This window comes from Acanthisitta chloris, unplaced genomic scaffold (assembly GCF_000695815.1).
Source record: "Acanthisitta chloris isolate BGI_N310 unplaced genomic scaffold, ASM69581v1 scaffold3816, whole genome shotgun sequence".
NCBI lineage: Eukaryota > Metazoa > Chordata > Aves > Passeriformes > Acanthisittidae > Acanthisitta > Acanthisitta chloris.
The window spans coordinates 56,509-74,549 of record NW_008676328.1 but is presented as its reverse complement, the minus strand read 5'-3'; the positions used below and the strand labels follow the sequence as shown (position 1 = coordinate 74,549).

The window sequence follows — 18,041 nt, the reverse complement described above, 5'->3', positions numbered from 1 at the left end:
GGAATGGTCTATCTGAACCTGTGGGCTTCAGTCTCCAGCATGCTGCTGCATCCTGCAAGGAGCAGGAATCCTAACAGGTAGCAAGGGCACTCTCAGATTTAGTGGGGGAAACAGAATAAATGTTTTGAACAGCCACAAAATCAGTTCAAACTAACGGATTCCTGCAAGGTGAGGCGAAAGGAGTTTTCCCAGCGACTTCCCAAGCACCCCTCATTGTGCTGCAGCCCCGGGAGCCTCTCTGGTTTGTGTGTCAGCAATGTTATCAGCTACAGCAGGCGACATGTGGGAGGCTGAGGTCATGTCCCAACAGGTGAGCGCTATGCAGCTCTCTTTCAAGAAAGGGTGGGAAGCACCCTTCTGTAAAGCTGATAAACATTTGTGCTAGCTGGCATGTTAAAACTGCTGTGGTCGCACCTCCACACATTTCTGTACAAATGCTAAGGCAAAAAAATGTAAGCCTGACGCCAGACATAGCCAGGCCTTCACCTGCCTGTGTGTGATAGCCAGCAGATTCAGTGGGAGGTGGACTTGATTTGAGAAAAACATTGCCTCCCTGGCCCTTGGGAAAAAGATGAAGGACTTTCATTTCTCAATACATGTGGGAGAATGAGCGTGGAAATCTTGATCAAGGATTTTTCAGAAGCCTGAGTGATGCCAAACTGGCTTCAACTTGGCATGTCAAAAAACGCACCTTGGTATTTGAAGGTCAATAAGTATTTTTTGAATAGAATCTTGCCAAGCCTATAATAAAGGGATTTTTATGTAAATATGCTTCTTATCAAGACAGTGCAGTGTTCTGCTAGTACATTAAGACAGAATAATATCTAAACCAGTAATGGCTTTTCAAGCTGAGTAAAATGTGAACTGTACATAAATAAGTTGTTTAAATCTATTGTGTGCTAAACACATAAATTTAAAGGTGCAACTTTTCTACTGATGAGTTTCGTTTAATTTAGCTACTTATCTCAAAGTATAAGCAAAGATGATAAGATTATATTGTAAGATTATAAGTGAAGATTTCATATATATGCAGAAAGAGGAAAAGAGAAATAACATGTTGGAAGCAACATGCTATCAAGATTGAGTTGTGATAATTTCACGGTCACTTCTGTCCCCTGTCCTTCTGCTTTATGTCTGTTGATCTTCTTTCTTCAAAAACTCACAGCGGTCATAATATTCTGGAGTCTCAATTCTATTCTTCATTTCTGAAGTACTTTCACATACTTAATATTTAAACAGATTTCTCACATTTTGGATTGAATCTTTTAAGGAGTTTTTGGCTTCTCACAATTATTTTTTTCCATCTTGAAATATACATTGTGATTGCAACATAGGAATCTGAGATAAAATAAGAAAACAGGAATATATTATAATTGCTGCTTTAGGAATATACAGTTCTGCCCCATAGGGCAGACCTCAAGTAGCACTAAAAAATTTGTGATGATATAAAAACACAATGCATTAATGCAACAATATTTCTTTGCTCATCAGAACAGATATCTTTGAGTACCTCTTTGCAAGGATTGTCTTAAGTCAAAGTTAATGACTTAAATAGGAGCAACTTTTTGTCCTTGTTTTTATCAACAATTTTGTATATTTTCAGTTTTTTAATCTGCCCTTGCTGAGCAGGACTAAATCACTTACAAAAGGTTGTAGGTTTGGCATAGTTTAAAAAGGATGAAAGGCACCACAGAGGAGTTTCTCTGGTCAAGTAATATTAAAAGTTAAGTATTGAGATTACCTGGTACAATTACTCTGAAATGAATTAAAAGTAAATGTTAAATGAACCTGCCTGACATTTGTTCTCCTCCAGTCGAGCATTTTATTTGTTGTATTGCCAGAACAGAAAAGGAACCAAAATGCAGGTCTGTGGAAGTGAATTCTTAATAAAGAAAAACAGTTCAATCACTTCGACATGGAGTTAAAAGAATAGCTTTTGTATTGGTGCTCAATGAATTACAGCAAGTGCAGTTGATAAAATGGAAACACTCTTCTGACTTATTTAGCATAGGCTTTGCAAATAACAACGACCTCTTTAATCCCTGTTGCATACATTTTCCTCTTAAGGCTGTAAAATTTAAGATTTATGAGCCTGGACTGTGATCTGAAATGGAGGGGGATTTTCTGCAAAGACAGTGTTCAACAGATAGAGTTTAAAAGTTCAATTACTTCTTCAAGGGAAATTTGCCAATTTGACACAAACCACCCCTAATTTGAAATTCATTACGAAAGATTAGAGGTCTCAGTTTCAGATGGTACCTACTCATGCACCCTGGTTTTAAGAATGAGAATGATTTTACAAGCATTGAGATATGAGGGCCATATGTAGGAGTTTGCAGTAGCAGATTTTGAGTGAAAAAGAAATGGAAAATAGTGTATTCTTTTCCCAGAATAAAAGAATTTCTTATAATAGTACAGTATTAAGATAATATTTTGATTGTAAGTATTTTTCACCTGGATCATGTTCTGTTGCAATATCTTTCATTTTTGAGGTCTCAGTACTGTAATAACAGTTCATAAGTTTCAAGACCTGGGCTTAGTATACCCCATGACCCTCAAGTTTTTAACACTTTGTCTGATTAGGCTTTAAATGACAGTAGTTTTCCTATGAGCTAATGCCTGTGTACCACTACTATAAAGGTATAAACCAGAAAAAAATAGGCCCACATGTGACAGTAACTAAGCTAGTGGAGCTAAACCCGTTATTCTGCGAGACAAGGAAATGAACCTTACTTCAGCTGGAGCCTGTTGGGAGAAGTTTTCTGGCGCCACAAAACAAATTAGTAAGCAGAGAACTGAAGACTATTAAGTTTATTTTAAGAATGTGTTGCCAGAGATCTAATAAATTTACTTGTTGCTGCAGGCCATGCATGCGTGAAGCCTTACTAATCCAGGTGGTGGTTTTTTCCTTCAGAGGGAGGTGCAGGGTGTGGATCTTTAGGAAAAAGGTATTCTGCTCTAGGTAATATGGGCATTGTTTAACGATAGACATGACAGCTTGAGTGGTATGTTTGGGTTTTCTCTACTACTACTCATAAGGCAATTTAAATTAATTTTCTGATGCAAAGTTAGTTTGTGATTACCCAATGTGCTAATTAGTTTAATGACAACACAGAAATAACAGAAGTAACAGAATACTTCTTCTAAACCAAATGGGGTTTTTGTTGCTATTTGTTGCTATTTTTAAATATTCCAAAGATTACTTTTAAAGTGTTTAAATAGACAAGTTTTCTCTATTACAGTTCAGGACCAGTTGTGTCTTTTGAGTTTTCAGGACTCTTGTTTGTGGACAACAGGAAAATTACAGTCTAGATGGATTAGTTATCCATCTAGACTGGTGGGTTGGACACTCTCCTGTTGCGTTCGATGGTGTGGGTCAAATCTTTTCAGATGGTGATCCAACTGTTCATATCAGATGTACCTGAAGTTTTTAAAGATGTAGTTCTTTCCATTTGTTGTGCCTAGATGGCTAGCTTAAATTAACCATGTCTTTTACATGATAAAATTAAATTATATGAATCCTACCTTTAAGTAGGATCTCTTGTAGGATCTCTAGGGCAGATCTCTTGTCCTCACCTTTTGTGGAACAGGAGCCAGTTGATTATATTCCTGTGCACTGGGACCTGAGCCAAAACATACTGTGTTTTGCCAGTAGTGGTTATCCACTGGAACTATTGAATTTGTCTGCTCTGAATGTTTTTCCGCTCAGAAGCAGTGATCATCCTGCAGAGCCAGTGCCCTGCTTACAGCACAGAATCCAAACCCAGCAAGTGGTTGTTTTGGATACCCTCGAAATCAGTTACAAAGCTAACCACTTAATATCTGTAAAGGCTTTCAAACACACACAGCACTCCAGCATCTTTTTTTGATGAATCAAATTGGATTCCTCTTTATCCAGTTTGCTTTATCCTTTGGAAGTTTATAGCTTCTTTGTGCAGCCAATAGCTTGAAGGTGTCCTGGCTCTTGGTGAACTAATTTGTGCTGAACTGATTTAAACTGAAATTGATTTAAAGCTATGTAATGCAGTGGGTGAAGAGACAGTGAATGTTTGCTTCCACAGTTCTTGTTAATGAAAATCTGGGTAATCTCTTATTCATAATCTGGTTAATCTCCTGCAGAAGAACTAGGCATAGACTTGAATTGAGAATTCCTTAAATTAATCCAGCGAGAATCTCCAGACTGTGCTTGAAGACATCCTTAGTTACGCTTAGTTGAATTTTACTAGGATCTAAATTTAATATGCACTAGCTTGCCTTTGTGTTCATGTCTCAGCCCTCACTTCCCCTTCTCTTTTTCTAACAAAGCAGCTACACAGTATTCTTCAGATATTTTTTCTGCTACGTGACTTTGAGCATTTGCTTAGTCTCAGCTCTGGCAAATGTGGTCATTCCAACTTGCTTCTTGGGGTAGACATAAAACAGAAGCAAAAAAAGAGTTACAGAAACTACTGAAAGATGGAAACTGTCTGCACTTCATTGGATAGCAGCAATTACACTCCAGGCAAGCAAAGTCCATAATGCTGGGAAGTGTGTGTTTTCTCATGAGAAGTCAGAGAAAGCATTGTTTTAGTCCCTAATTACTAGGGGCTAGTTTAGGAGGTTGGATTTGGTTGTTCTGCAAAGATATTGAGTTACAGAGGCAGATAGAGTGCAGAAGGGTGCAGAGTTCAGCAAGTTATTTTAATGATTGGAGTCCATCATAGTACCTTTGAAAAACACTTCTAAAGGTGAAGCATTTTAATGGTTTTCTAACTGGATAAGATCATTGAGTTACCTTGTGCCTTGTTGAAGTCAATGCAAAACATTCTAGAGGCATATTTTATGTGCTGTGTTTACTTATGCATTTCACTTCTGCAATTACCATATGAAATTAAGGTGGTTTTACAAGATATGCTTTCTCTGATATTCCTAGCAGAGGGAATAGCATATGAGCATAGAATCAGGGATTAGTTTGGATTGAAAGGGTCCTTTAAAGGTCTAGTCCAGTGATGTGCTGCTCCAATGCATTGAATATGGAACATTTATTGTCTGGTTTATTGCTGAGGATGTTTTAATAGTTTGGCAGATGACTCTTGCCTTTTTAACCTGGAGCTAGAGTGTACTGGGACCATGACACAGTATGGAAAATCAGAGTTGTTGAAACTATATGTCTTGAACTTAACATATAATATCTATGTATTTATTCTGACTAGCAGAGTCACATAAGATTATAGGTTTCTCCTCTAGTCTGGTAAAAACAGGCTTACACTTTTACCATGAATGACTAACAAAGAGTGTGGGGAAGTGGGAAGTGCCGAGGTTTATAGGGAGTTGAATTCATGTTCAGGAGTGGGTTTCGTTTTTCAGATGCTTCATGTACCTACTGCAATGAGGAGATTCATAGCAAAGAGAAAGATACCCTTCAGTAACCCTGTCTGAGTGAGGCTCCTGGTAGGGTCAAATATTTTGAACCAAAGAAGACTGCAGCTCTTGCTGTAAAGAGACACAATGATAGAATTACCTTTTGCACTGTCTTCACATAGCTCCATGATCTGTGGAGAAAACTGGAACTGATTCTTTTCTTCTCTGAGTTCCTTGCATCATGATAGAAAGTTCTGACAATCTAATCTGTATTTTTTCATGGAGGTTTTATAACTTTTTACAGAGCAGCATGGTTGGAAAGATAAATTCTTAAATGGGAATATTAATATTCTTCCCTTCAAGCAGTTTACTGACCAGTTCCTCTTCCCCCTCCTCTTTTATTCATGTTGTGTAACTGAAACTGTTTTTTCCAGATGACTTGATCTTTCTAGGAATTTCTTGTTTAATGACCTATGCAAAAATAATATACCACTGTTTTCTGACAGGTGAACAATTTGCTGACAGGACTCCTATGAAGACCAATTCCAGGTTACATCTATCTTTGACTTGTCATATTCAGGCAAACCTTTTCAGAGGGTTTTGTCCTCAAAAGCTTCAGTCAGCCATGAAGTCACAGTGATGAAGTCACTCTGTGACTCACCTCACTCTAGATCCTTACCTTTAGCTTCTTATTAGATTTTTAAATGTGTCTCACAACTCCTGCCATCTCATTGCTTGTGAATGTCTCACTGCACCACGTCTTGTCTAGCATCTTCTGATTTAACATCTCTGCACACTGATCTCTGGCAAAATTCAAGAAACAAGGTTTCTTGCCTCACTATAGCAACATCTTGCCAACCACATCTCATTGATATATAAGCAAAGTTACTTTGGTTTTGCCTTATTGTAGTATGGCCCTTATTCCTTTTGTTTAGTTTTAAATGCACTCTAGTAATGGCTTTGCTCTCTGGACTTCTGATGTATTTGTATTACAAGGACTTGTCTGGGAGACGAACAAAAGCAAAACTGTCCCTGGGGTGCAGCAGCTTAATTATTTGCCCAGCAGCTAAATGTTTGACTATGCCCGAGGGAAGTACTAGTGAGCAATGTACAATTCATCTGCCTATAGAAATATTATTGTAGGGCAGATAATTAATTTAATAGTGAACCAAATTAAAATGACACTTGCAGTTTTATTTCTGATGTTTTATAATTTCTAAAAGCTGTACTCTTAATATTCTTTACAGATGTTATGTTTGTGTGGTGTTTGGCTGTACTATTTTGTAGAAAAACCCAGTTTCATCTAGATCAGGCACAGTAGAATTCATGTTACCCAGCATTAGATTGCTATAATAGAAGCATTTACAATGTAAATGGTCACAACAGGCATTTTAAAAGCTGTTGAGGAAAAATGCAAGTATTTCTGTATATTTTGAGGCACAGCTAGTTTCATTCAAGAGATGCCCAAATTAAGTCACAGCCTTACAAAATGCTTCTTCCCTGGTTTTGGCTATAAAGACAGTTTAGAATTTCTAACCCAAAAATAAATACCTGTCATTGGGTAAGGTGTATCATGTTTCCTGCTCTGTTATGTCAGAGGTGTGTGATGATACTAGTAATAGTTAATGATGACAACAACAACAACAATTTTATTCTTTGAGGACAGTGGACTGTGAAATGGCTTGTATAATTTAGAAAATGTCTCTGAACACAGAATCACAAAGTGAAGACAGAAAGATTTAAAATATTTATATTCTTTTCTTTAAATTCTCAATCTGATGAGTTTAGTACTGCACATTCTAACAGGTGAACAATATATATTGAAATAGAGGCAGAAGTAGGACTGTGAAAATGGAGACTTGCTGGAAGCCCCCTAGAAAGACGCTTTTTTGTTTGGGTGTTTTCTGCTCTAAGAAAAACATAGAAAGAAACTGCAAAAATCAATAAATAGGTGGAATTAAGACAATATTATATCTTTCATATTGTTTTTCTCATGCTTTTTTCTTCCTCAACTTCATTTGTATGAGAGACGTACATAAGTAAGATGTAGATTGTGTGCCTGTGTCCATAGCACATTTAAACCTTGACTTCTTTGGACAAGAGTATAAATGATGCCAGAGTTTCTATTGCTTTCTATCCCCTGGATGGAACATCTTTTGTCTGAAAGGATGCGAACTCTGCTTTCCTTCAACTGGGAGGTTTCCGATACTTGGCATTCTCATTTCTAGGAAGCTCATGCAGCAGTATTTTTTCTCACTGGCAGTACTAATAGGTTCTCTCTCCTCTAATTGACAGTAAATTCTCATTCCTTTTATAGCTCAGAAACTTTTATCATTCTGTGAAGTTATGGTTATATTGTGTGTGTTCAAAAGTGGCACAGAAATGGCTTTTCTCACTAGCTTAGAGAACAAGGTATATTCTGCTGCATTTGTCCCCAGAAACTGATGGGAAGACATAACATATGGCTAACCTAATGTAAGTACTGGTGTAGCTACTGCTGTAACACTTCAGTTACTGGTTCTGTTGTGGTACTCATTGTAGTTTTTGATATGTGTGTTTGTAGCCTTCCCCTTTGACAGTAGCAATAGAGATCAAAAGAGCAGAAAGAAGCAGGATAAGGAGTGCAGGGAGATTCTCCAGGAACCATTTCCCTCATTTCATTTACACAGTACCATTGTCTTTATGTGAGATTACACAAGTATAGTTCTTTTTTTTTTCTAGTAGACAGGTAAATAAAGAAACATAGAGGCTTATCTTTGAAGCAGAGTGAAAGCATATGGACTGGCTGCTTAATTTTTCAAGGAATAGAATGCAAGAAACTGAAAGGAGTAAACCAACCTCCATTTGTCACTTTCTCCAGTAGTTAAGCCATAAATGAATTGAAATGCTTAGGTATGTTTCTCTTCTGTTCAGAGGAATTGCTTTATTCATTGGTTTGTGTACAGAAGTGTTAATTTCTGAAGGGAATTTCTTGCACATTTTAAAGTCATTACCTGAACAAACCTTGTTCTGTAGCAGCACCTTGTGGGAAGGAAATCAGACTACAACCTCCTACACAAGCCAGCATACCCAGAAGACAGTTGCTGAGTGACAATCTGCCATCAGTGAGCTGAACAGGTTATTTTATTATTGCTGTAGAAATTACAGCATTCTCCTAAGTAATAAGAGACATATCCAAGAGGATGATATACAAAACCTTATTTGTCATGCCCTTTTATCTGTGGCATCCAGATCTCTACAATGACAGGAAATGCCTTTTTGCTGTGGCAAATCAGTGAACAGATGGAGGTAAAATGTCCGTGAGAAAGTAAAGCTATGCTATATTCTATCAGAAATGTGTCAGTCTGAGATAGTCAGTCTGTTGTACAGATACTTGTTTAATAGTCATGGAATGGATGCTAGCCCTTTTCGGCTATTAACTTTCCAATTGAGAAACAATGTGGCATTTTTAACAGGACCTCAGAGTGCCATCTGTTTGCATTTTTTGTTTCTGGATTGCTTTTTTAGAATAAGAAAAACTCCATGAATCTTGCCATTTCCAGATATTTCCTCTTAATTTGCAGTTAAACAAATACCATTAAATGTGGATACAACAGCTTGATTTATGCTGCAAATGAGAGATTAGGCTGAGTCATGTTCAGCTATTAGGCTGATGCTTTGTGTTTTGCAGCTGGAGTTAAATGACTTCCGTATCATCCCCTCCAAAACTTTGAGGGGTGCTTCCTGTATTCCTGCATCGCTTTGGCTTCAAAAAGGGAGCCCACTTCTGTGAATAAATATAGGGGCATTTTTGTTTGAGAAGGACTGTGAAAGTTCTCTCAATTATTGTAGGAGAAAATGGTTTTCAACATAAGGCCAATGCCATCAACAGCTGCCGACTGGAGATGCTGACTAGGTCCATGTTAACTGTTCAGTTTCCCTAGCTGAGTGTACTGCATGATGTCCTGCCCTTTGCATTCCCAGTGTTTGAGTGCATAGAAACCATCCATGTTCAGTGAAACTGCAGGGAAGCTGTTGTGCTATTACTAGAGTAAAGATCTTGGAGAGGATCCCTTGGAGTCTGATTTCTTCATCAGGAGCATGTTCCTACAGTTACCTGTGTGTAGAAAAAATGTGAGGGCATCTTTTGGTGTATTGAAAATTGACTCTCAAAACACATCTCAGCAGCTTACTTGTTTGGGAGCAGTCATCATATTGTAAAGATAGGTCATTGCAAAATAGTTCAATAGTTTCAGTAAGCATTTGTATCTCTTAAAATATTCTCAGGTGACACAGGCAAATCATACATAACCCAACAAGCATGTAAGCTTAGGAGGGCATCAACATAGCTGTAAATTGCAATGTGTCAGGGATACTTATTCTCGTTGAAACCATTTCCTAGGAAGATGTGAAAGCTGTTCCTAAAAATATGCAGTGCTGATGCGTAAATTCTAAGACAAAAAGATCAGAAATTGTTAGATTTAGTGAATAAAATACTGAGTTTTTAGGCTGCATGGGTAAATGCAGTCTAAAAGGTGGTAGGTATCATCTGCAATCTCTCAGGATGCTAAGGGTCTTTCAGAGCTTCTCTCAGTCTGATTATGTCAAGGAGGTTCTGCATGATGTCCTACATGGTGTGTTATTTGGTAATATAAGTACAGTTCTGCAGAAACTTGGATCATCCACAATTGTTGTAATTTCTAAGAAAGGCATCCCAAATTTTGATTAATGCTTGATCTTTTTTCCCTTGAAAAATAAGAAAGTTAGGTTGATTGTATTTGCATGCATCTAAGATAAAAATTATTCCTATATGTACCAAATGTATCATGGTTGAGTTCTTTACTTGTTATTTGTTTGTCTTTAAAACCTTTGGATTCTGATGGCCAGATAAGATACACATCTTACCCAGAATACAAGGTTGCATTAACCTCAAAAGACAAAGTAATCTTTAACAAAAAAGAAAAGTCACAATTATATCTTTATCATTTTGTTTTGCAGGAGGCAATAAGCTGAAGAATCAACATTTTCGCCTCAACTGGGCATGGATCTCCTTAGAAAAGGAGTATTACTTAGTAAATGAAGACTCCAAATATCTTGATGTTGTTCTGAAACGGAGAGGTTACCTGGGAGAAACCTCTTTTATAAGTAAGTTCAATTCTAACCTTATCAATTGCTTCTATGAATGATTGCCCAGCTAGTTGATTAAATTTATCAATACAGCTGTATCCTGTTACTGGTGTTTCAGCTAAGCAAACTATATTCAATGGAATATATTTATTTATTAAAGCAAGTTGTTTTTTTATACTAAGTACATGTTTTGTTTAGTTCTTTGGGGTTTGGGGGATTTTTTTGGTCTTATGCAATTAATTTTTGACTAAACAAACAATCCAAGACACCATCCTTCTTTCTTTGATTTGATTGATACCACTGTTTATTTGTTTCACTGAATGCAGTTCCTGTCCAGATTTTCTTCTCCCTGCAATGAGAAAATTCAGTTGTAGCAATTGGAAATACAACAATAAACATATATCATTTTCCAGGAAGGCTATTGTGAGCTGGTCTGATCAGCAGCTATGAGCATTAGGCTCATTTTCTTCAGTCAATGTTGGCAGTCAGCTGAGGCTGATACAGGAGGTGTTGAAAACTGTTTGCAGTGTCTGGGGAGTGAAAAGGTGAAAAAAAGATTGTGTTATCATATTCTGCAACCTCACACCTGTGTCTAGCTTCTGGATCTGTTCCCATCCTCTTCCCAGTGATGCACTTACACCAGGGAACATTATCCTTGTACAATTTCACATCAAAACCTATGGTGAGCTTACACTGCTTAGAAAAAGCATTCAGTTTAAAGCTGGTTTTGCAGAGATATGTTAGCATTTACCTGGCATGGCGCACAAACTCATGCTTAGAAATCAGGTTTCTATTTAAGTCTCTGTATGAATAAGTATCTGAGTTTCAGATAGTGAGATGCAGTTGAGACACCTATTTTGGCATGAGACTTAAGGGATACAGGTCTTAACTAACTGGATCTAACTTAAAAGGCTCTATTTTGAACAGTGAACTTAAACTTGGATAATATATTTCTTGTAAAGAAAGACAAAGAAGAGATGAATGAAATACATAGTTAAGGATGTGTGGTTTAAACTAATTACTGGTACTGAATAACAGATACTGATGTGACTTCTGATCCTTCAGATATAGTGTTTACAAAATTTTCTACCTATGGATTCAGGGTCAGTTTCTGAATTGAGCTGACTGAAAATTCAGCAAAACCAGTTTGAATAACTTGCCTTTGACTACCTTAATCCCTCAAATTGAATTACAGAGTTGGAAAGAGCATAAAAGATGGTCAAGATGCTTCTTGGCCTTTCTGGACCATGTGCAGTGCCAAAGTGGCTGAAGGGTTATAGATTATATAAAATACTGGCTGACACCTAGGAGGAGGCACAAGCCTGAAGCAAAAAAGACAAGTTTTGTAGTGAAAGGTGATATGTTTCAATACATTAAAGCATACAGTTGGGAGAAACATTCAGAAAAGTTTTCAAGTGCTTTTTCTGAAAACCTGAGGAAGGCCTTTAAGATTTGAGTGATACTCTGGGATTCAAATAAGGCTAAATGCATAAGTTGGAGATAGTTCTGAAATACTGTCTAATTTCCATGAGGGTCTGTCAGAAAGCCTTAAACTGGGAGTGAATTGCCAATGAAAACCTGTTTTAGAGCAGTCTGAGTCCAAGTCTGGAAGGTCTGAGCTGTCTCTGTGGATTGAGTTGATTTGGATTTTATCCCATGGCCTTGCGGTTTCAACTTCACTTGAATTTAATGATTGTCATTATGCCAACACTGAAATAAGCATATAATAATTTTTTAAAACACTTATTGTAGTGACAATGAGAACAACAGTTCAGATTTTACATCTTTCATCTGTATTCAGTATGTTTTACCTCTTTCTGTCTTTGTGTTTTCCTTAGCTTTTCCTTTAAAGGCTGAAATTTCCAGGGGTGTTTTTAGTTTTTCTAAAAGAAATTAATATTTTTCACAATTTCAGGCACCATGTTATTTAAATGTTCTGGAACAGAAGAGAACTCAGAATGTTAAAACTGAGGGAGTAAGTCTGTTGTCCTTTTTAGGGATCCATAGTTGAATTAGGGAGAAATAGAAACTTGACTGTAACCTCAGAGAATATAGAGTTTTTCTAGTAGTTAGTTTTACTTTAGCTAATTTTGTCCAAACTGCATTTTATAATGTTAGTTGATGTTCTTCCACCTCTATGTGTGACACCCAATATAAAGTTGATCAAGAGTAATGAATTTGGCTTGGACATTCTCAGGTTGTTTAAAGTGTATTTTTCTAAAACTTTTTTAAAGAAGACATAATGGGAGAAAATTTACAAGTGATGTTTTAATAACCTAAATTTCTAATTTTGACAGGTATTAGCACCAAAGATGGTACTGCCAAGAGAGATAAAGACTTCAGAGGAAAAGCCCAGAAGCAGGTGCAGTTTAATCCTGGTCAAACCTTAGCTACATGGCGGGTACGGATTTTGAGTGATGGTGAACATGAACAGTCTGAGTCCTTTCAGATTGTTCTTTCTGAGCCTGTCATGGCAGTTCTGGAGTTTCCTGCTGCATCCACAGTGGAAATTATCGACCCAGGAGATGGTAAGAACCTTTCCAGAACTATAGTGCCAACATGTCCATATATCAAAAGACAAACTGGAGGGCAAATACTATGAGTAACTGTGAATGGTAAAGGTCATCTTTCCTCAGAATATTTCTGAAGACAGACTTGGGTATCGGGTAGGCATTTGTCCTCTGTCACTTCAAGTACTTCATGAATAGCTGACTCAGTAGCAGGTTTTCATGAAATTTTTTCTATGCATTTTTTCTATGATCTAATATTTCTAGGTTTTTTTGGGTTGTTTTAATTTTAAGTGTAACAAGTTTTCTATTAAATGTGTTTGCAAACAGAATGTTTCTGCACAGGTGGCTGGTGGCTGACTGGATTTACTCTGCCATGATAATACATGTGAGAGAGGATAGTACAGGAAAGGCCAGGCTGGCTGGTCCCAACAAGTCTGGGTCTTGGAACAGGCTATTTGCATCAGTTACACCTTAATATTAAGCTGAGAAGCTCAGTAAGGTTCATTAGACCAAGTACAGCACAAGTTGTGCCAAGAACAGGTAAAATTATGGTTAAATGTAAATTGATAAGCTGAATTTAAAAATTTAAAGAAAAAAAGGAAAAGTAGAGCATGCTCTGGTTGCTTTGCTTTTCTGCCGCATCCAGACACTTTAACCCCTGGGCTTTGGTCAGACAGAACTGTCCTTAAGGAATCTTTCAAGTACTGGACAACTGTATCAGCTTGATTTATATAGTCTTCCCTAATTCACATTTGAAAACTGCTGGGCATGGAAATTACCAGAGGTTTCTTAGGTCCTGGGTACAAATGCAAGTTCAACTAGAGCTTATCTGACTTCCATATTTAGTCACTGAGAGAAATAGTGCTTTACTTGCAAAGCAGCACATAAGGCACAGACATAACTTGAAAATATGCTAAATATCTTTATCTTTTCTATGATCAGTGAGATAGCACAGCTCAAGATAATCATCTGAATCTTAATGCCAACATTTTTTTCTATTTCTTATATTAAGATACAGTTTTTTACAGTCCCAGAGAATTTGTAGTAATTATACAGAAAGTGAAGTTGCATAGAAGATCAAATGTGTAGTGGCAAATCAAGGAATATGTATAGGAAAACTAGAGAGAGAACTTTGTGGGGAAGATCTGCATTTCCTAACAGTCTTTTAAAGCACGGGGTATTTCAAGTTCAGATGCTTGCTGAAGAGGAAACATCAAAATTTTATTCTGTTTCCAGTGAAAGACATTTTAAAATTCATTGATTTGAATGATGTAGTTTTATGACCAAAATAGTGAGCTTGTTTGGAAAGCTGCACCAGCCCCTTGGTGTATGGGACATTAATGTTTTATTCCAAGTATAGATTGGATATGGATGTGTTTTCTTATACTAGCTGAGATGGTGTAGCTCATTTTCCTTTGAGCTTTTATGTTGTTCATAAGGTCTATTACATTTTTATAGTGCCATTTTACTCCTAGTTTAATAAGTATGAGGGAGAGAGGAAACTGAACAAATCAGATTCCTGCATTTTTTGAAGGACGGAGTTTTTCATTTTGTCAACCAAATTCTAAAGGGAAAAATATAAGGAACAAATTGGGATTTTTTTAGTGTTACCTCTTGCTTTACTTTGAAACAAAAACATAGGGATTTGGTGTTTTTCACATTGAATTTTTTACTTGCTGGAATAGTGAATGTGTCTAGATCTTATCAAACCTGAATTACAGCATTTTTAAAGCAGGCTTTTGACCTTAAGTCATGCTAGTAGTATTTTCCAGTTGGAGAAATAAAACCTGGTACATGTTTGCAAAGAAGTCACCTGACAATTTTCAGAACACTGTTTGCCGAAGTACTCTGAAATAATGTAAAGATTTGCTTTGTGCAGCCAGCTGATACCACTTGGTTTGGTATTTACAGAGTTCTGTTCTGTTTGGGTTGCAGCCATACTAATGAAACTGTGAAGGTGCTTTATAATTATATGCATAACCACCTTTTGTTCTTGAGTTTTTTAGAGAACAGGAACAAAATTGATCCTGAATCCCAGTAACAGCATAAAACACAGCAATCTGTTTGTATGAGTATAAAATAGTGAAAGAGTTTGAAATGCATTTTGGTAGGGTTTTTCCCCTTGAAAAACATATCTGATATTCTTTGGTATAATACATTTTAGGGTGAGATTGCTCTCCAGACTTCACTGACTGTATTGACTAGATCTTCTTTGAGTAAAATAGGAGTGTAGATATGTAGCCAACTCAAATCAGATGTCCAAGTCAGAGTAAGGTATCAGGAGCTCAGCCTTGCTCCTCAGTGCCAAATGATTTTCATGCTTATCCTGATGCAGTAAATTAGAGAATGGCCTTGGAGAACCACAGCCAGGGTGTGAGCTATGCTGTCAATACATCTGTAGTTAGCAGTTTATGATGAAATATCATGGAAATAATAAAAACATAGACTTTGTGGACAAATTCTCCAAACACTGTCTTGCACCATTAACCCTAGATAAATAAATTAGTCACATTAGAGACTACTTAATAAGGACTTGTGAATTAAGATCTAATGATCTGATTTTCTTTTCCATTTCTGAAACCCAAAGAAAATCTATTTTTTCTTGCCCTCCAAGTTTTCCTTACAATTTAGTGGCATTGCTGATAAATACAAATTACTTTTGCACTTCAAAATATTTTAAAAATGCTCTTAGCTATTGTACAGGCAACTTTATGAAGTCATAAATCTACATAAACAAATGTGTCTTTTCTTTGCAGAATCAACTGTCTTTATTCCTCAGTCTACCTATACTATTGAAGAAGATATTGGTGAATTATTTATTCCAGTAAGAAGAAGTGGAGATGTGAGTCAGGAACTGATGGTTATCTGTTACACACAACAAGGTAATAGAATCTAGTATAGCACTAAAAAAAAAGGTAAAAGTAGAAAAAGGACAGAAATTTAAAAATAATTGTTCCATCTATTTTATAATCAAATTGCTTATAATTCTGTTAATTACTTTTTCATCTAAATATCTTCAGTCTCAACTGGAAATGTATTAATCTTTGCAATCTGTTTTAGATTATTATTGAACACAGCTTAAAAGTCCTCATGATTCCAATTTCTGCCAATGATGACATGAAGAGGATCTGTGTTCTTTTTATTTTTGCAATAGTTTTATATGCAGTCCCATATATCTGACAGTGATGAGAACTGAAAGCACTGCATATCCTGCACCTGTTTGTATCTTGAAAAAAAATGCATCAAATAATATTGCTTAATTGCCATGCTTCTCCTTCCTCTGACCTTCAGTGTCTTATTAATTATATGAATGCGGGGCATGGGGTTTCTACACCTGTTGTTTTATTACTATTTTTCATCTGGAGAGCTGAAGCAATATTTTGTGTGAAGTGATCTGGAGTCAAAATAATTTGTTTTCATGAAATTCTGTCTATTCTTGCCCACCTATATCTTCAATATGGGTAAAATATACTAAGGGAGTTAGCTGCTATCTTCACAAGGGCTGCTTTGTCAGTCTGTGTCTCTTGCAGTGGATTGCCATACTTTTTCTGTCTGAAAAACTGGAAATGCATTTGAGGAGCCACGTGCTTGCATTGTACCATATACACAAGTAGTTTGTCTATGGACCTCAGAAATACAGCCTGGTCAGAGGTTTCAGCCCATCTTATCATCAAAAAGTAAACAGAAAGTAAAAGATAATGAAAACAAAATTCCACCTCCAGGAGGGGATCATTATAACCATGGTATGTATAGTGACTGTTTTCCTTTCATGCCACAGGAACAGCATCTGGCACTGCCCCAACCTCTGTACTTTCTTACTCTGACTACATATCCAGGCCTGAGGATCACAACAGTATTCTACGTTTTGACAAAGACGAACGAGAAAAAATGTGTCGGATCGTCATCATAGATGATTCCTTGTATGAAGAGGCTGAGACCTTTGATGTTTTGCTGAGCATGCCCATGGGTGGAAGAATTGGTACAGAATTCCCAAGCACTCGAATTACCATTGTACCTGACAAGGATGATGGTAAGATATGTAATAAAGTGATATTCCCAGTTCAGGTCAGAAACTGCAAATAGCATCACACTCAAAGCAGCATGTAGAAAATGGATTTTTGCACTTCTTCCTGCTCGTTGAAACACATGCTGCTTCCATATTGAAGTTTGAAAATACGGTTAGAAAGCTGTGTGGGGTTTTGAAAGTATTAGTATTGATATTTTATTGTTTGAGAAAATCACATGAGCGGTGATTCAAAGCAAGGAGATGCAATATTCCATTTCTGTCACATTGACAGATATAGTCCCTTGCCTGTGTGATTCTGAGGCTGCATCTACAAAGCCTTCAGGCCCATTGCATTATGCTGCAAAGGGCCATATTGGAGGTCTTGATGGAGCAGAAGCCATCTAGCAGCTCCTAAAAGGCAAGCTATATTTCTTCTGATTTGATGCTGCATTTAAATTTCTGCCTAGAAGGATCCGTGTATGTTTCCTTTATCTTTTTATAAAGCTCAAATGACAGTAATGTAGCTTTAGAAACCACCACCTCAGTAAGGAACTGCTGATAGAATTGTCTTTTGTTCAACTCGTTAATAGTTTTAATATATTGCATTGAAAGAGAAAGGTCCACGACTAAGGCAGAGTGGATCAGCACACCATATCACCAGCTGCTTTCAAAAATACATGCAAATATTATCATAGTATGTTAAGGGGTTCAAATGGACCTTAGAGATCATCTCGTCCCAAACCCCCTTCCATGGGCAGGGACATCTCCCACTAGACCAGGATGCTCAAGGCTTTATCCAGCCTGGCTTTGAACACTGCCAGGGGTTGGGGCATCTATAGCCTCCCTGGGCAACCTGTGCCAGTGCCTTACCACCCTCACAGGAACAAACTTCTTCCTAATGGCTAATCTAAATTTCTCCTCTTCCAATTTATACCCAGAACTCCTTGTCCTATCACTACAATTCTTAACAACTTTCCCATAGGCCCCTTCAGATACTGCTGCTGTGAGGTGAGGTCCCCACACAACCTTCTCTTCTTCAGGCTGAACAGTCCCAACTTTCTCAGCTTGTCTTGTAGGGA

General features: G+C 37.1%; 1 protein-coding gene across 1 annotated transcript in view; it reads left to right on the top strand.

Annotated features, from left to right (window-relative positions):
* Positions 1-18,041, top strand: part of FREM2 (FRAS1 related extracellular matrix protein 2) — a gene marked incomplete at its 5' end in the record, with an annotated part of 124,622 nt that overhangs the window by 54,507 nt on the left and 52,074 nt on the right. The window contains 4 exons of the mRNA XM_009076079.1: positions 10,318-10,464; positions 12,744-12,974; positions 15,713-15,838; positions 16,735-16,986. Coding sequence (XP_009074327.1) covers positions 10,318-10,464; positions 12,744-12,974; positions 15,713-15,838; positions 16,735-16,986 — 756 coding nt within the window. The remainder of the gene's footprint in view (positions 1-10,317; positions 10,465-12,743; positions 12,975-15,712; positions 15,839-16,734; positions 16,987-18,041) is intronic.